Source organism: Suillus subalutaceus, assembly GCF_016647625.1.
Source record: "Suillus subalutaceus strain FC151 chromosome Unknown DFJ58scaffold_37, whole genome shotgun sequence".
NCBI lineage: Eukaryota > Fungi > Basidiomycota > Agaricomycetes > Boletales > Suillaceae > Suillus > Suillus subalutaceus.
Genome location: NW_024540286.1, coordinates 79,737 through 93,363, shown reverse-complemented (window position 1 = coordinate 93,363; position 13,627 = coordinate 79,737). Strand labels below are relative to the sequence as shown.

General features: G+C 47.5%; 2 protein-coding genes across 2 annotated transcripts; one reads left to right on the top strand and one right to left on the bottom strand.

Moving 5' to 3' along the window:
- Window positions 1-7,400: 7,400 nt before the first annotated feature.
- On the top strand, window positions 7,401-11,388 carry DFJ58DRAFT_840341 (uncharacterized protein; the record flags this gene model as incomplete). The annotated part of the gene is made up of 12 exons (XM_041392607.1): window positions 7,401-7,775; window positions 7,808-8,292; window positions 8,417-8,496; window positions 8,850-8,909; window positions 9,392-9,550; window positions 9,609-9,847; window positions 10,036-10,041; window positions 10,092-10,139; window positions 10,198-10,588; window positions 10,812-10,874; window positions 11,000-11,250; window positions 11,338-11,388. 12 exons carry the CDS (start codon window positions 7,401-7,403, stop codon window positions 11,386-11,388), a joined length of 2,208 nt encoding a protein of 735 aa, XP_041245190.1.
- Window positions 11,389-11,743: 355 nt separating this feature from the next.
- Window positions 11,744-13,342, bottom strand: DFJ58DRAFT_840340 (uncharacterized protein; the record flags this gene model as incomplete). The annotated part of the gene is made up of 7 exons (XM_041392606.1): window positions 11,744-11,818; window positions 11,858-12,005; window positions 12,121-12,395; window positions 12,428-12,650; window positions 12,752-12,800; window positions 12,979-13,153; window positions 13,235-13,342. 7 exons carry the CDS (start codon window positions 13,340-13,342, stop codon window positions 11,744-11,746), a joined length of 1,053 nt encoding a protein of 350 aa, XP_041245189.1.
- Between the last annotated feature and the right edge of the window lie 285 nt (window positions 13,343-13,627).

The following is a 13,627-nucleotide window of genomic DNA, read 5'->3' as shown; positions in this document are numbered from 1 at the left end:
ATTGACACACCAGTCAAACGATGCATTGCTCCAGATAGATCGACTACTGCGCTGTATAGTAACTGGAGTACACTCATACCAGCTCTCATCACTCCTCTACTACGCTATTTTGGATGTACGCAAGGGAAAGCCTTAGAAAACATCCACCCAGTCATATCTGCGTGTGCTGGGATGCCTTCATGTAGATCAAAGTGAACAACTTTGATTTGCTTGTTTTTCGACTGTAAGTGTATCTTTCTCTATCACAGAAGGCTTGCATTGACACTTGTATAGGATTCGCATCAATAGACTGTACTAAGTTGTGAATGCTCGACTCTCCCTCAAGTACTTGTGCACCACGTCTATTCCCAACTGCGCCTTCACAGCCTCGAATGGCTGTGTCTATTGATTTGCTTTCATTCTACCGTGCGCTGTTTGAATGCTCATGTGATGCCATCAACGCTCTCACATCAGCACTAAAAAATCACTACTCTTGGCAAGGCTTCTACATGACCGATACAAAGGTAAGGTTTAATTACATACTCGAATTACTACTGATGAACTTTCGAAGGGTCAACTTATTCAAGACCCATTTCGTCGGGGACTTGGCTATGCCGTCCAGTGGTTTGATATTTTGCAAATTCAAGTTGAACGACAACTGGAAACAATTGTGCAACAAAGTCGCGATTGCGTGGCCGATTTTCAAACCTCTTTGCACGACAACAACATCGCTCCACCCACCTTGCATTCAGAGTCGGTGCACATCTCTTCTGGTCCAACGATGTCCCGCCTGCTTTGGTGGCACACTACATGGTAGGCCAACCGATGAAGGGGGCGATATACATGTTGCGATGGATGGGAATTTTCATCATCATCATCACCGTGCAGCTGGTGATTGTCCACAATTTTATGATCCCACTTACTTTATCCCAAAACACTTCGTTGACTGCCATTGGTCAGCCGGATAGATGCCATATGGCAAGCAGCCCCAAAAGATTCATACTCCTGTTGTTCCTGACAAAGCCGTCGATCAATGCTGAAACTGCTTATGAGGCCACTGATGGTAAAAAGCAGAAAGCTGCCATGGATAATTTTGATGATACAGGGATCATGGCTCTAATATGTCGCCATGACATCCCATTGTTCTTTGCTAATATCGATTCACCAGGAGAACAACAAAAGTATTCTGTAGCCCTCATTCAACACTTATTTTCATTGCTCCCACCTGAGGCCACTGTCATTGCCCTCTATGATGTTGGTTGTGTTCTGGCCCGATCACTCACAAAGGTACGCTGAGATCCCACATTTTAATCACTCACTTACACCTATTTAGTATGATATCCTTCCCGAGACTATCACCTCACGTCTCCGTTTTGCAACTACTGCAATGCACACATATGGTCATGAGTGGGCTTGCCAGCTCGTTTACAATCCGCGGATGTCCCTTGGGCTAGGCTTGTCCGACGGGGAAGGAACCGAACAACTTTGGTTGCGCTTTGTTCGGCTGATTGGTGTTGAGAGGAATTCTTCTGTAAGTCTCACATTATTCTAATGATGCCCTCATTCACTCTGAATTTGTAGCACCAGCGCCGCTTGTGGCTTATTGATCGCCAAGCAGCAGCTATAGGGTCAGAGATACGAAGTGACCTTGGTGATTGGATTAAGCACCGGCTTAGATGGGGAATCAAGGAGCAAGGATTCAGCAGCGCAAGATATGCTAGAACGATGTGGGATTCCTGTCGATGAGTTAAGACTGAGTGGTTCCACCAGCACCGTTCTCAATTATCTATCTGTGCCCGTGAGTCCAATTCATTAGAGCCTCGTCAATGTTGATATGTGTTATCGCTAGATGCTCCTGCTCATCTGAGGAAAGAACTAGACACTGTATTGGTCCTCCAGGCTGACCTGGACGCATCAGATAGGGCCCTACAGACTACCCGAGCAACTGCTCCAGAAAGAATCAGCCTCTGACAACACATTAGAGGCCCTCGAGAGCCTCGAGAGAGGACATGCCCGGGTAATGAATAAAGTCGAAGCTCTTTACTCAGTCTCTCAATGTTCACCAGAGGTTCCCTGAACTTCAAGGGGTCCATCTTGATTTTGTTCGCATTCTCTTAATGGCGCAGGGATCTCAAGATGAATGTTCGCAAACTGTGCCATTGCTAGTTTTTTTGAGTGGGACAAGCTTGACCAGTGCTGTTGGTGGTGCCCAGCAGGCTTTAGGTAATGTCAATCATTTTTATTGATATACTTTCTTAATTCCCTGCAGGCACTAAGTTACATCAACATACCCGTAAAGCCATCGCAAAGCGTCAACCCGCTCTGATGACCGCTATTCGCAAATTCAACTCTTACTGCGAACAACTTGAGTATCTCTACAATCCAACTTGGGGAATTCCACTGCCCGCCCCTCTTCCCACAAAACTGACAGAACTTCGCAGTGACCCAAAATTGATGAAAGACGTTTGGATTATGCCATCCATTGGAGACGTTCCGCAATGATTGGAGGACCCCCATGTGAGGGATGGTATATGTGCGCTTCTGAAGCGAGATCGATGCGAGGAGGAGCAGATTCGCCTCAACATTGAAGCTGATAATCTTTCTCGTTTCTTTGGTGATGAGTTGGCAGCGCTCGAACTTACTCTTCATTTACCAGAAAGGGAGTTAATTTCATCCTTCTGATGTGACCTTCTGCTAATGTCTGATTTAATTTCAGATGAACCATATACTGTTCCGTTACAGCAACGGCATGACAACTTTCTCAGACTTCAAACTCGATGGTCAAATTCATTAACTTCCTCGACACTCTTGGCTAGCCAGGTTGACAAAGCGGTAGACATTGCTACAATCCTCTTGGGAGCCACACGGAGCACATCACAACACAGCAATAATGCTAGCACACTTGCAGTACCAGATTATGAGAGTGAGGATGAATACCCTGTTGACGCTGACCATTTCCCAGCAATCAATTCCGAAAATGTCGCAGTTGCTGATGTTCTAGAGGGTCAGATGAGCGCGCTGAAGTCAGAGGATGATGACTCAACAGCTTATGGGCACGAAGCCAACACCATAATTTGTTGGGATGTTCCTCAGGTATATTAAAATTCATTGTAAAGAATGTTGCACTGACATATCATATTAGAACCTTCTTGTTGATAATTTCAGCCCTCCATTGCGCATTCCAACACAGGAGCCAGGTGTTCTCATTCCTGGCAAAATTGTCGCCCGGATACGACCAAGCTCGAATGATGGGATCCCAAGTCAGATATTTGACCCTCGGGACATCGGTTTTCTTAGTTCTCCCACAGCACACCTGAATGACGTATGCATCAACAGCTGCGCCATACTTTTGTGGCACTCTCAGCTCCTCACATCGGGTGCACAGTGCGCAATGCTTTCAACTCATGATCTTCCTCGTGTTCGCTACAACGCGCCGGATGATATTATCTGGCGCAACACGTCATGGGTTCGTTATTGGGAAAAGGACATATGGGTGCTTCCAATTCATCGGCCATCAGGCATTGGGCACTGGGTGCTTTGCATCATTCAGCTGTCCCACAAGAAACTTTTTCTTTTTGATAGCCTGGGCAATAGGCAGCCTTGGGAAAATGATGTTAAAGTGAGTTAAAATTCAAAATATATTTTCGGTTGATTAAACTGCACAGGATATAATGAGACTGATTGCTCGGTTCCTGGCCATTGCACGACAACATGAACATCGTGTTACAATCGACCTTGAAGGGTGGGTTGCTCTACCTCTGAACGTAAGCATCACGCTCCATCTTGTTCCCATCTATAACTATTGTTTTAGGTTCAATGTCTTCAGAATAATGAATTTGACTGTGGCATATGGGTTTTAGCTACAGTTTTAGCTGTTGTCCAGGGCAGACATATTACAGGAATACGTGAGCAAAACATCGACAATCTCTGGCATTATCTTCGGACTATGGTTCTTTCATTACTGATTTACCAATATGAACCCAGAGTAAGGTAGAACACATTAGCGAGTATCATAGACTACTGTGACAGAATGGATTCTGCTTAGCGACTAGTAAATCTAGCTCCGTTTGATAAGTCAATATTCTTCGTGCTACCCCCTGGCAGTGGCATTGAGCCATAAGCTTGTGTCTTGCACAAGCCTGCATGTTAGTAACACAACTATTCAGCTCGTCCCAGCCTTCTTTCAGCCTCCTCTGAGCATCTTGAAGCTCCTTCAAAAGCTTGGCTATTTCTCCTGCACCATACCTGGCTGCACGACGAGCATAAGATTCCCTTTCCAAACGCAAAAGGTGTCCGTGCATAACGTGGAACAAATTCTGTGTGAAGCGCTCTTCTTCTGGAGAATCGGGTGGAGGTGGATGATCATAAGGCAGGGGTTTATCCCACTGGGAGAGATCTGAACCGTCAATCAAGTCAGAACCAATGAGTGATTGTTGAAAATATAGGAATAGGAAGAGGAAGAGTGGTGCAGTTGTGAGATGGAACATGCTGGAAGGTTCAGTAGATCCTTGGGTGCTGTTTGAGGTCCACGTCGACCATGACATTTGGCATAAGCACGAGCGTTTTGAGCTTGTCGTACGATTTTGCCTCTGTAAAAATGTGTCAATGATATTGAAATGACAATCTGCTGAAACATCCTTACTGTTCTGAATGTAAATAAGCATGTGTGTATCGTTGAGTGGCTGCCGTTTTGTCTTCTGATGTGAAATACTTCGCTCAGCGACCCATGGTTAGAGTAAGTGAACAATTCCTTTAGGTCAACCAAAGCCAATACAAAGATCACACTGCTGTACTGCTACTTGCTTGTCAAAATACAATATGGTCACCATTGATGATGTTCTTATCAAAAATTTTGTATGAGCTTGATGGGGCATGTTATTAGAGTCGATGATGCCAATTCAGACAGCTTAATTAGCTGCCAATGTGTGCATATATGTCTTTGAAACTAAGTACTATTTGTATTTTAAATCTCATTGGTTGACTAATGTCACAGATGCTATTGTGATGCGGCTGTAACACGGTCGTGATGTGCCTGCGACTGCATGACAAACATGTCACAACCGTATTATGGCTGCAATTCCCCAATACCTCTTTCTCCCTCCCCTCTCTCACACTCGGACAGGGACCGACCTTACCTATGAAGATTGCCACCTTGCAGGCTATTGGTTATATCTGTGAAATTATGGTATGTTCACCTTATGCCACTCAACCGCTTTGTCCTCATCTTGATCAACAAGAGCAACACTGGCACTTGCGCAAGTTGCGAGTGCTTCACTCATTTCAGACCACACTTGCTTAATTTTTTAATGCTGCTGTTGGCCACTTGTGCGTCCCCCCTCCCTCCGGGCATTCTGATACTAAATGGTGTGCTTATATCCATGCAGGTACAGTCAAAGCAAAGCAACCGCCATCAGCCATCTTGCAAATGTGCATCTGTCCTCTGGTCATTGGGAAGATTGCATCCCCAAGTTCGCCTACTGCTTACACGAACGGTTGTTGGGAAGATCACATCCCCAAGTTCACCTACTGTAGTGCAGTAGTCCTCCCCCCCCTCATATGGCTTTCACAAACAGTCGTTGAAGATTGCATCCCAAAGTTCACCTACTGTAGTGCAGTAGTTTTTTCACCCTCGCACTGCTTCCACAAACAGTCGTTGGGAAGATTGCATCCCCAAGTTCGCCTACTGCAGTACAGTAGTTCTCTCTCCCTTGTACTACTTCCACGAACGGTTGTTGGGAAGATCGCATCCCAAGTTTGCCTACTGTAGTGCCTCCCCCCCTCCTATGGCTTCCACAAGCAGTTGTTGGGAAGATGCATCCCCCAAGTTCACCTACTGTAGTACAGTAGTCCTCTCCCCCTCATACTACTTCCACGAATGGTCATTGGGAAGATTGGATCACCAAGTTCGCCTACTGCTTCTGCGAACGGTTGTTGGGAAGATCGCATCCCCAAGTTTGCCTACTGTAGTGCAGTAGTCCTCTCCCCCTCATACTACTTCCATGAATGGAGTTGATGGAAATCATGCTGGTACTTCTATGTCAGGTAGCGTGCTCTCTGACTTTTTATGACCTCACCGTTTCTGATCTTGATCATCTGCTGGCAGCCCAGTGCTACAAGGTCTGTGGGAATGAGCGGGGCTAGCAAGGGCCAGAACAAGCTGGGGGACTGAAATGGACAGCAGCAGCAGCATCTAGCGGTTGTATTTTATTGTAGCCGTATGCCTGTAATCTACATTATCATATATTGAGATTGTATCACTTAGTTTAGACCATTTCACTGCAACCTCAGCCATTCTCAGAACAGTAGGTTTTTCACTGGGTAGGTCGAGCCCCATATCATGTCAAACATTGGCCTTATGGGATTATATGCAGTGCCTTGCTTTAGAGCCAGGCCTTAATCAGTGCATTTCAAACTCAGTACTAGATTTATTTTCAATCTCATTGCTTCCTTGTTACAGTATCATTAGTCACTTGTATGCAACCCTCTCTGGAGCCTTGCAAGACCTACACCATCACAATTGTAAATCTTGCACCCTCCTCAGACTTCGTAAGCAGTTTCTGAATGTTTTGAGTTTCGCTTTAGTACTAATAGTTGCAGTTCTAATTCTTTTAGCTCAGAATGAAAGGGTGGACAGTCATCTCGCAAACAGGACCCCACACCTACCAAAATACACCTCATAAGTATGGGGCCTTTTGGGTGCTTTTCTGCCTTCAGTATCCCCCGATATTTACTATCTCACACAATCTGCCCAACAGACAGACCATTTCAACCTCACCCTCGCCATGTCATACCCCTGACTAGGTAGGCAACACCCTCTGGTGATGCTACTTTATATGATGTCTGTACTCACAATGCGCTCGAATATCAGCTCAACAACATCAAAAAAAAAAATCGCTTGACATTTTCTGTATCACTGGTACCTGGTAAGGAATGACTTAGTTGAATTTCTATCCTCGCTCATGCAGTTCTATTGGTTCCAGGTTCTTTGAGTCTGCTCGTTTCAATATTTTTTTTGCTCTCTACCATTGTGTCAAGGTAAGTATACCTGCACCAAAGCTCGTTCTATTATTGAATTCAACTACAGACATGACCCAGAAAATCACCGATAATTCTTCTGTTGTCGACCAACAAGCATCTCCTAGTTATATTCGACACATCTACTGCTTCCTTTGACTACACCGAGGAACAGTTTGGTGGAGGTTGCTGATATGAACAACCGCCCGTCGAGCTGACGCCCTCACGACTTAGGACTAAAATTAAGGCCACTGCACGGGACACTGGTGTCATAAAAGGGGCATCTGCCTGTCGCCAGGCCCATCACCAGCCTTCTGCAGAGGCTCAGGTTCCTGTGTCTGCTCAGTCCGATGCTTTCCACCAGGATGGTGCTTTCGACAAGTGAAACATCATTGCTTATGCTCAACATGGCCAACAGTCAGCACCCCTCACCCCTTCCTCCACCACAAGCTCCTGCACCACTGCAGGATCTGTTCTACAACTCTATGATGATGCAACCGCCTTGGATGCAGCAAAATTCCCCTGATTTTGGTATGATGGGCGCCGATCATTTCCCAGCTGGATTTCTGGGAGAATTGACTCTAGGCATGGTTGGAGTGGCTGACAAGTCACTATGGGGTGCACCGTCTGCGCCCAATGCACATCTGCCTTCTCAGACTACTTTTAATTTTCCCAGTTCATCTGGTCAATCCATGATGCCTCGTGGGTGTTCACTTGACCCTGCAGGCCAACGCTCTCCTGGTGTCACTGCAGGAATTTTCTGGGCAGAGTTCAGCGTTCATGTTACGTCCTGTACCATCTGTACCACTTCAAGGTCTTGTACCATCCCCTCTACCAGCTACAAATGTCATTCCACCCACCCCACTCAAGGAGAGTGGTATTAGTCCCAAACACACTTCAACCAGCGCCACTAATGCTCCTCCTTCCTTTGACGAGAGATCCCAGTTTGATGTTGGACGCAGGGTACTATAATACGCCTATGACCTCCCACAATCGATTCCCTGAAGAGAGCGAGCCGATCACCCACCAAGGGGAGCACGTTGTAACCGGTCGCAGGTCAGATGATATGAATGCAGCACTCGAGGTCGGGTTTGGAGACATCGAGTGTGGCTTCCTCGAGCTCTCGACATCCACCACTCTCCCCATGAACCAGCTAATCAATCTATTTCTGAAGACTCGAGGACGCACTGTGAATGGCACCAACTATTGGAACCTTTATGCCAATTATTTCAAGGATCACGGGCAGCAGGAGCTCGCACGTATTAGTAAACAGGTGCCTGACAGTGGTGGCACTGCCAAGTAAGTACATATGAGAATACAGTGTGATATACTCATATCCCTCACAGGTGCAACTGTGCGCAGGGAATGCTACGAGAAATTCAAGACTGGCCTTTCCTGACACCTATCAAGATATCTTGTCAAGGCATGAAGAAGCATCTCTCTTTGGATCGTCTCCCCAAACTATAGCTCAGCGCGCACAGGCATTCCAAAAACACTACCGAAGTGTGTCAAGCCTTGTACATAATCTCAGCAGAAGTGTCTACCATTTAGCTGATTTTTTTGGGGTAGCTCGAGTCTGGCTCTGCTAGGTTCGGATTTGAAGCAGCCATTGTGATATGCGGCAAAGTTCGTCAATGAGGACGGATCGCTCAGCCATTGCTACAACACACCCAGTGCTGCAGGGGTAAGTCATTTGCCGTTCAAATTCAAACTTGTACTCAACAAGTAATAGTTCTGGGAGACATGATGCTGTGCCAGCGATGATGTGATGATAGGTCATCTAAAAGCCCATGTATAGTAAGCTGAAGTTACTTTTTCATAATGATGCTACGTAATGCTTATGTTGTCCCAACTAGTAATGCTACATCCCTATCCTGTGGTTGAAGAAGCGTTTCCAGACATTGATGACCATAGATGTGAAGATTCAACATCAGGCCCGAACTAACGACATAGACCAGTCTTCCGATGTTGTGGAGGGGCGACGAGATGACTCCTTTGAAATGGCTTAAGCAAGAAATTGACTGGCAAATTGGTACATTCAATCATTATCAGCTCTGAGACCTCCTCATTTCAACTAATGTGTTCTGTGCCTCACCAGTCAACCTTGGCGGCAAAAAAACTGGAAAGATATTCCCTTGGAAGCTCATGCCAGCCGCACTTGTAGAAGCTAATCTTTGTATCAAAGATTATCCCACACATAAATGTCTCTTGCCTGGCGAGGCTCACAGCAAACCTGGGGTGAACAAAGGCATTGTGGAGTGCTGACACAGAGGGAAATAAGCACACTGGTTGACTCTCTGAAGGCAGGTACTATGCGCGTCGTCCAAATTTGCCAGTAAGGATTGAGGTACGTATAGACTAGATCACAGTAAAAACATCATACTTACATCATTTACAGCGGCTGTGATTGCATCTCAGAAACCTGTTATCGAAGGTGAAGCACCTCCGCCTGAATGGTTGCATGCTGGTGCCCGACGAATGTTCATTAATGGCAACACTGATTATGACGGTCTTCCTCGCATCAAGTTCAGCGCTGCAACCACGAAAGTCAGGAAGGGTACCAAAGCTCCCAAGTTCCCTTCACCTGCTTTCACCACTCACCAAGTCTGAATCAGACGAGCCAGCTGGAACTTCAATGCTCAAGCCCCTACCTCGAGCGATGGCCCAAAAGCCCAACTCCAACATGCGTCTTGAAGTTGTCCCTCCGCCATCACGCCCTTTCAAGGTTGTTCCCAGGCCAATTGCAACTCCAAGGGATGTGATTGAACTTACATCTGCCAAAGAGAACCTCCTGGAAGAGCCCGGGACTGAGTATGAAGAAACAGAGCATGGAAAGAAGAGGAAGATTAAGCTGGTCGACACATACATGCATCAAAGAAGATTGCCCCGTCCACAGAGAAGACTAATGCGATGAAGAAAGCGGTGCAGGGGTAAGAACGTAGGACCCAAGTCCAAGGTACCATCTACGGACCTCTCCCACTAAGGGTGGACCGCTCTCCCCATTGACGGTGGGATCATCCAGCAATGATCTCCCATCCCCAGAACATAGTAAGTACCGTTCACTCTCAACCTACTATTTTTTTTACGCTATTTGATAGATCAAGCAGTGCGCCTTCGAGATGGACCTTCTGAGGAACCCAAGAAAGGTGTGTTTTTTGGTTTGTTTTATTCATTGCATAGATTAATCTACTTTTGATGTTCTAGAACGTGTTAAACCACTGTCCGGTCACCAAGGGTACTGGGGTTGTGATGAATTGTGGTCTTCGTATGGTGTATGGGAACTCAGACTCTGAATCTGAGGTCAACAGCAGCAAGACGATGGACCCTGCCACTGGAATGGGTAGTACCATTCCTGAGGGCTCTGGTACTACTGCCGATGTCCAAGCCGATGTCTCGGAGGAAGACTCCGCACAGGTGACGGAGCAGGAAGCATTAGTTCCGGCCACCTTGTTGAATGCAGTGGCCCCCACCATTCCAAACCAGCAGCCACTTAGCGATGTCCCTCATGCCCACAATACCTCTAACGACAACAATGCCCCTCGTGAGGACCCTTTGTACGACTCTCGTGACCTCCACCATGATGACGACATTTGTGGTACCATTCGTGATGACCCTCTGCACCACCCTCTCCATGACCCTCTGCACCACCCTCTCCATGACCCTCTGCACCACCCTCTCCTGCGACCCTCTGCACTACCCTTTCCGTGACCCTCGAGGTGGTCGTGAGCCTCTACGCGACCCTCTCCATTATGATGACACTCGAGGTGTCATTCGCAACCAACAGTGACACTGCCCGCCTGTGACCCTCATGATCATAGGGATACTGCTCAGTATGATTCTCGTTACGCTACACACGGCAATTCTCGCGAGGGTCTACACCGGTATGACTCTCATTACACTCGTGGCTACTCTCATGAGGTTGCACGTAACCTTGACCATGACACTCTCCACCCCCGCGATGCATTCTACCCTCGCTGATTCTCGCTCTCGTTATGGTCCTCCTCAGGATCAGTTATGGATCTGCTGGCACTCGTGCAGAAATTGAGTTGGGTGCTCATCATGACAGCTCACCTGTTCCAGGATTTCACAATAACTATGGTCCCACTGAGCGTGATCGTCCCCATCCAAGCCAATATAGTCCTGTTGTCGACTCAAGCTATACACATGAAGGTGGATACCCCCGACGCGATGACCTTGAAGAGCGCGGGGATTCACTATCCCCCTATCACAATCGTCAGGTTGGTGGGGGCAATTATCGTGAGGGTCCTAACAGGAGATTCCAGGATTTGAGGTGGATGGATGACGACCTCTCATTTTGACTATGACCACGATGCTGTGTCACAGGCATTGAATCGTGATTTGCCCAACCCCCTGAGGCCTCCTCCTGCCAGTTAATTCCAACCTCGTTATCTCATGCTACTTCATTCTCACTTGTTGTCTTGCACCCGCGTGTTATACCCCACCCCACTCTACGTTGGTATCTACTACACTTTGTAACTCATTTTTGTCAATATCAGTATAGCAGCTCCTCCGCGAAATTCTTGGAATAACATAAGCTAAATGAAAACATAACTACATGGTATGTAAGAGTGGATAACATATGAAATGTCAGAGGCTTTCCCGAGGGCTGATGAAGGACATGCGAGCCTCAAGCTTAATGTCGGAGGGCTGACGAGGGATATGGGAGCATCACGAAGGATATGGGAGCCTCAAGCTTAATATTGGAGGGCTGATGTGGGATATGGGAGCCTCAATATTGGAGGGCTGACGAGAGATATGGGAGCCTCACGAAGGATATGGGAGCCTCAAGCTTGATATTGGAGGGCTGACAAAGGGTACAGGAGCCTCAAGCTTAATTTCATACTAGTACAGACAACCCTCCATGTGAAATGGATGGTTGCCTGGTGAGGTCCACCAGGATACCATCGAGGGCCAGGAGGATGCTCTTGTACCTCTTGAGGATGTAGACAGGAGACTCTGCGGAGAGGTAGGTCTCAGAGATAGGTTTCGTCCTACAGTTAAACCGGGTCTAACAGACTGTGAGAACAGGGCAAAAGTGCTGCCAAGGGCCACGAATTCGTCCGCTGATGCTGTACTTGTGAATTCAAGCACCAAATGTGCGCTGACAGCCCAGATGTATCAACAGGGACCCCCAGAACTGGGACCTTGACCTCAAAGCACTTGCACAGCAGACGTGCAGGTTGCCAGGTACACACCTCGCACATCACAGCACCATACATACGCAGTCGAGCAGTATGCGCCTTTGGAGCTTCTTCCTTGACTTCCTCCCTCGGTGTCTCCTCCGTCACATCCATACTGTCCGCCCCGACTTTTGGTTGTGCAGCAGGCGTGTGCAGGCCCTCAATCCAGAACAGTGGCACTCGTAAACCACCAAGCCATGGCTCCAGAAATGGGCCGGAATAATGCAGCTGACTTTGCATAACTGCTTATCTCTTTTGCGAACTCCTCGGGTGTCTGCCCGGGCTTCTGTGCGGGTAGAATTGCGCCTGAGCCAGGATTTGCATGCACGGAGATAGGCAGCGTATCTTGTCTGCTTAGAGGGATCGGTCATAAAGGGTTCAAAATCCATATAGGGCAGCTTGTGCGACATGGGGCTCAGTGTGTGTGATCGTGGGAGGCAGTAGGGATTGAGGGACCTGGCAAGGGATCATCCGACATGGAAAGGGGGGCAAAGCGGCTTGCGGCGATGTTCTCGATGTGTTCTTGGTCTTTCCTCGAGATGTACTCGAAGATGGACCTGGGTGCAGAAGGGAGGGGTGTCTCACCGAGCGCTGCTCCCCGCTGTCCTATAACATGTAAGCAATGTAAGATCTGTAGAAAATGAATTTTGTCAAATCTGGCTTGCAGAGATGCTTGTTTCTGTGCGACTGAGTTTGTGACAGAGGAAGAAGCACTGATCACCTGCAAATTGACGGTCCAGCACAGGCTGACAAAGATGGCACCACCACCACGCCATGCGCCCACCTAAACTGAGTAAGAAGAGAAGGACACGACCCCAGCCAGCAGCATCATCTGTTGTCCAAGACTGGAACAGATCATGTGGAGGGACGGAGGATGAGTGATCGACATCGTAGACAGAAAAAATGAGAATTTTTTGAGCCTCGGACGAGCTCCAGCTGCTGCTGGGTGAGGTGGGGACCTGGATTAGCAGTACTAAGGTGAGCAGAAGCGCAACATGCCAAACTGACTGCAAATTTCCCACGTCTGACCGTCAATCTACCATCTGGATGGTGCTGAGGTTTTGGTGAGTGCGTGTCTTTCTCTGCGCAAAAATTCTGACCATCACGCTGATGGACTGCAAATTGACAGTCCTCGGCTTTGCAGTCATGGTGGCTATGCTGACAGCATAGCCACCCGATTTATAATATAGGTGAGTACTATGCCCTACCACATTGTTCCTCCTCTTCCTCATCCTCCTCTTCTCATCACTGTCACATCCCACCGGCCACAGTACACAGCCTTCTCTCTTGGACATACAACAGCTTCAGCTCGTCCTTCTCTGGCACTGGCACCACAATGGGCATCAATCATCTATGGGAGGTATGTACTATGTACCACCCTTTTTCACATGACAGAGACCTCATGCTCTGGCTTCACAGGTGCTTGACCCTGC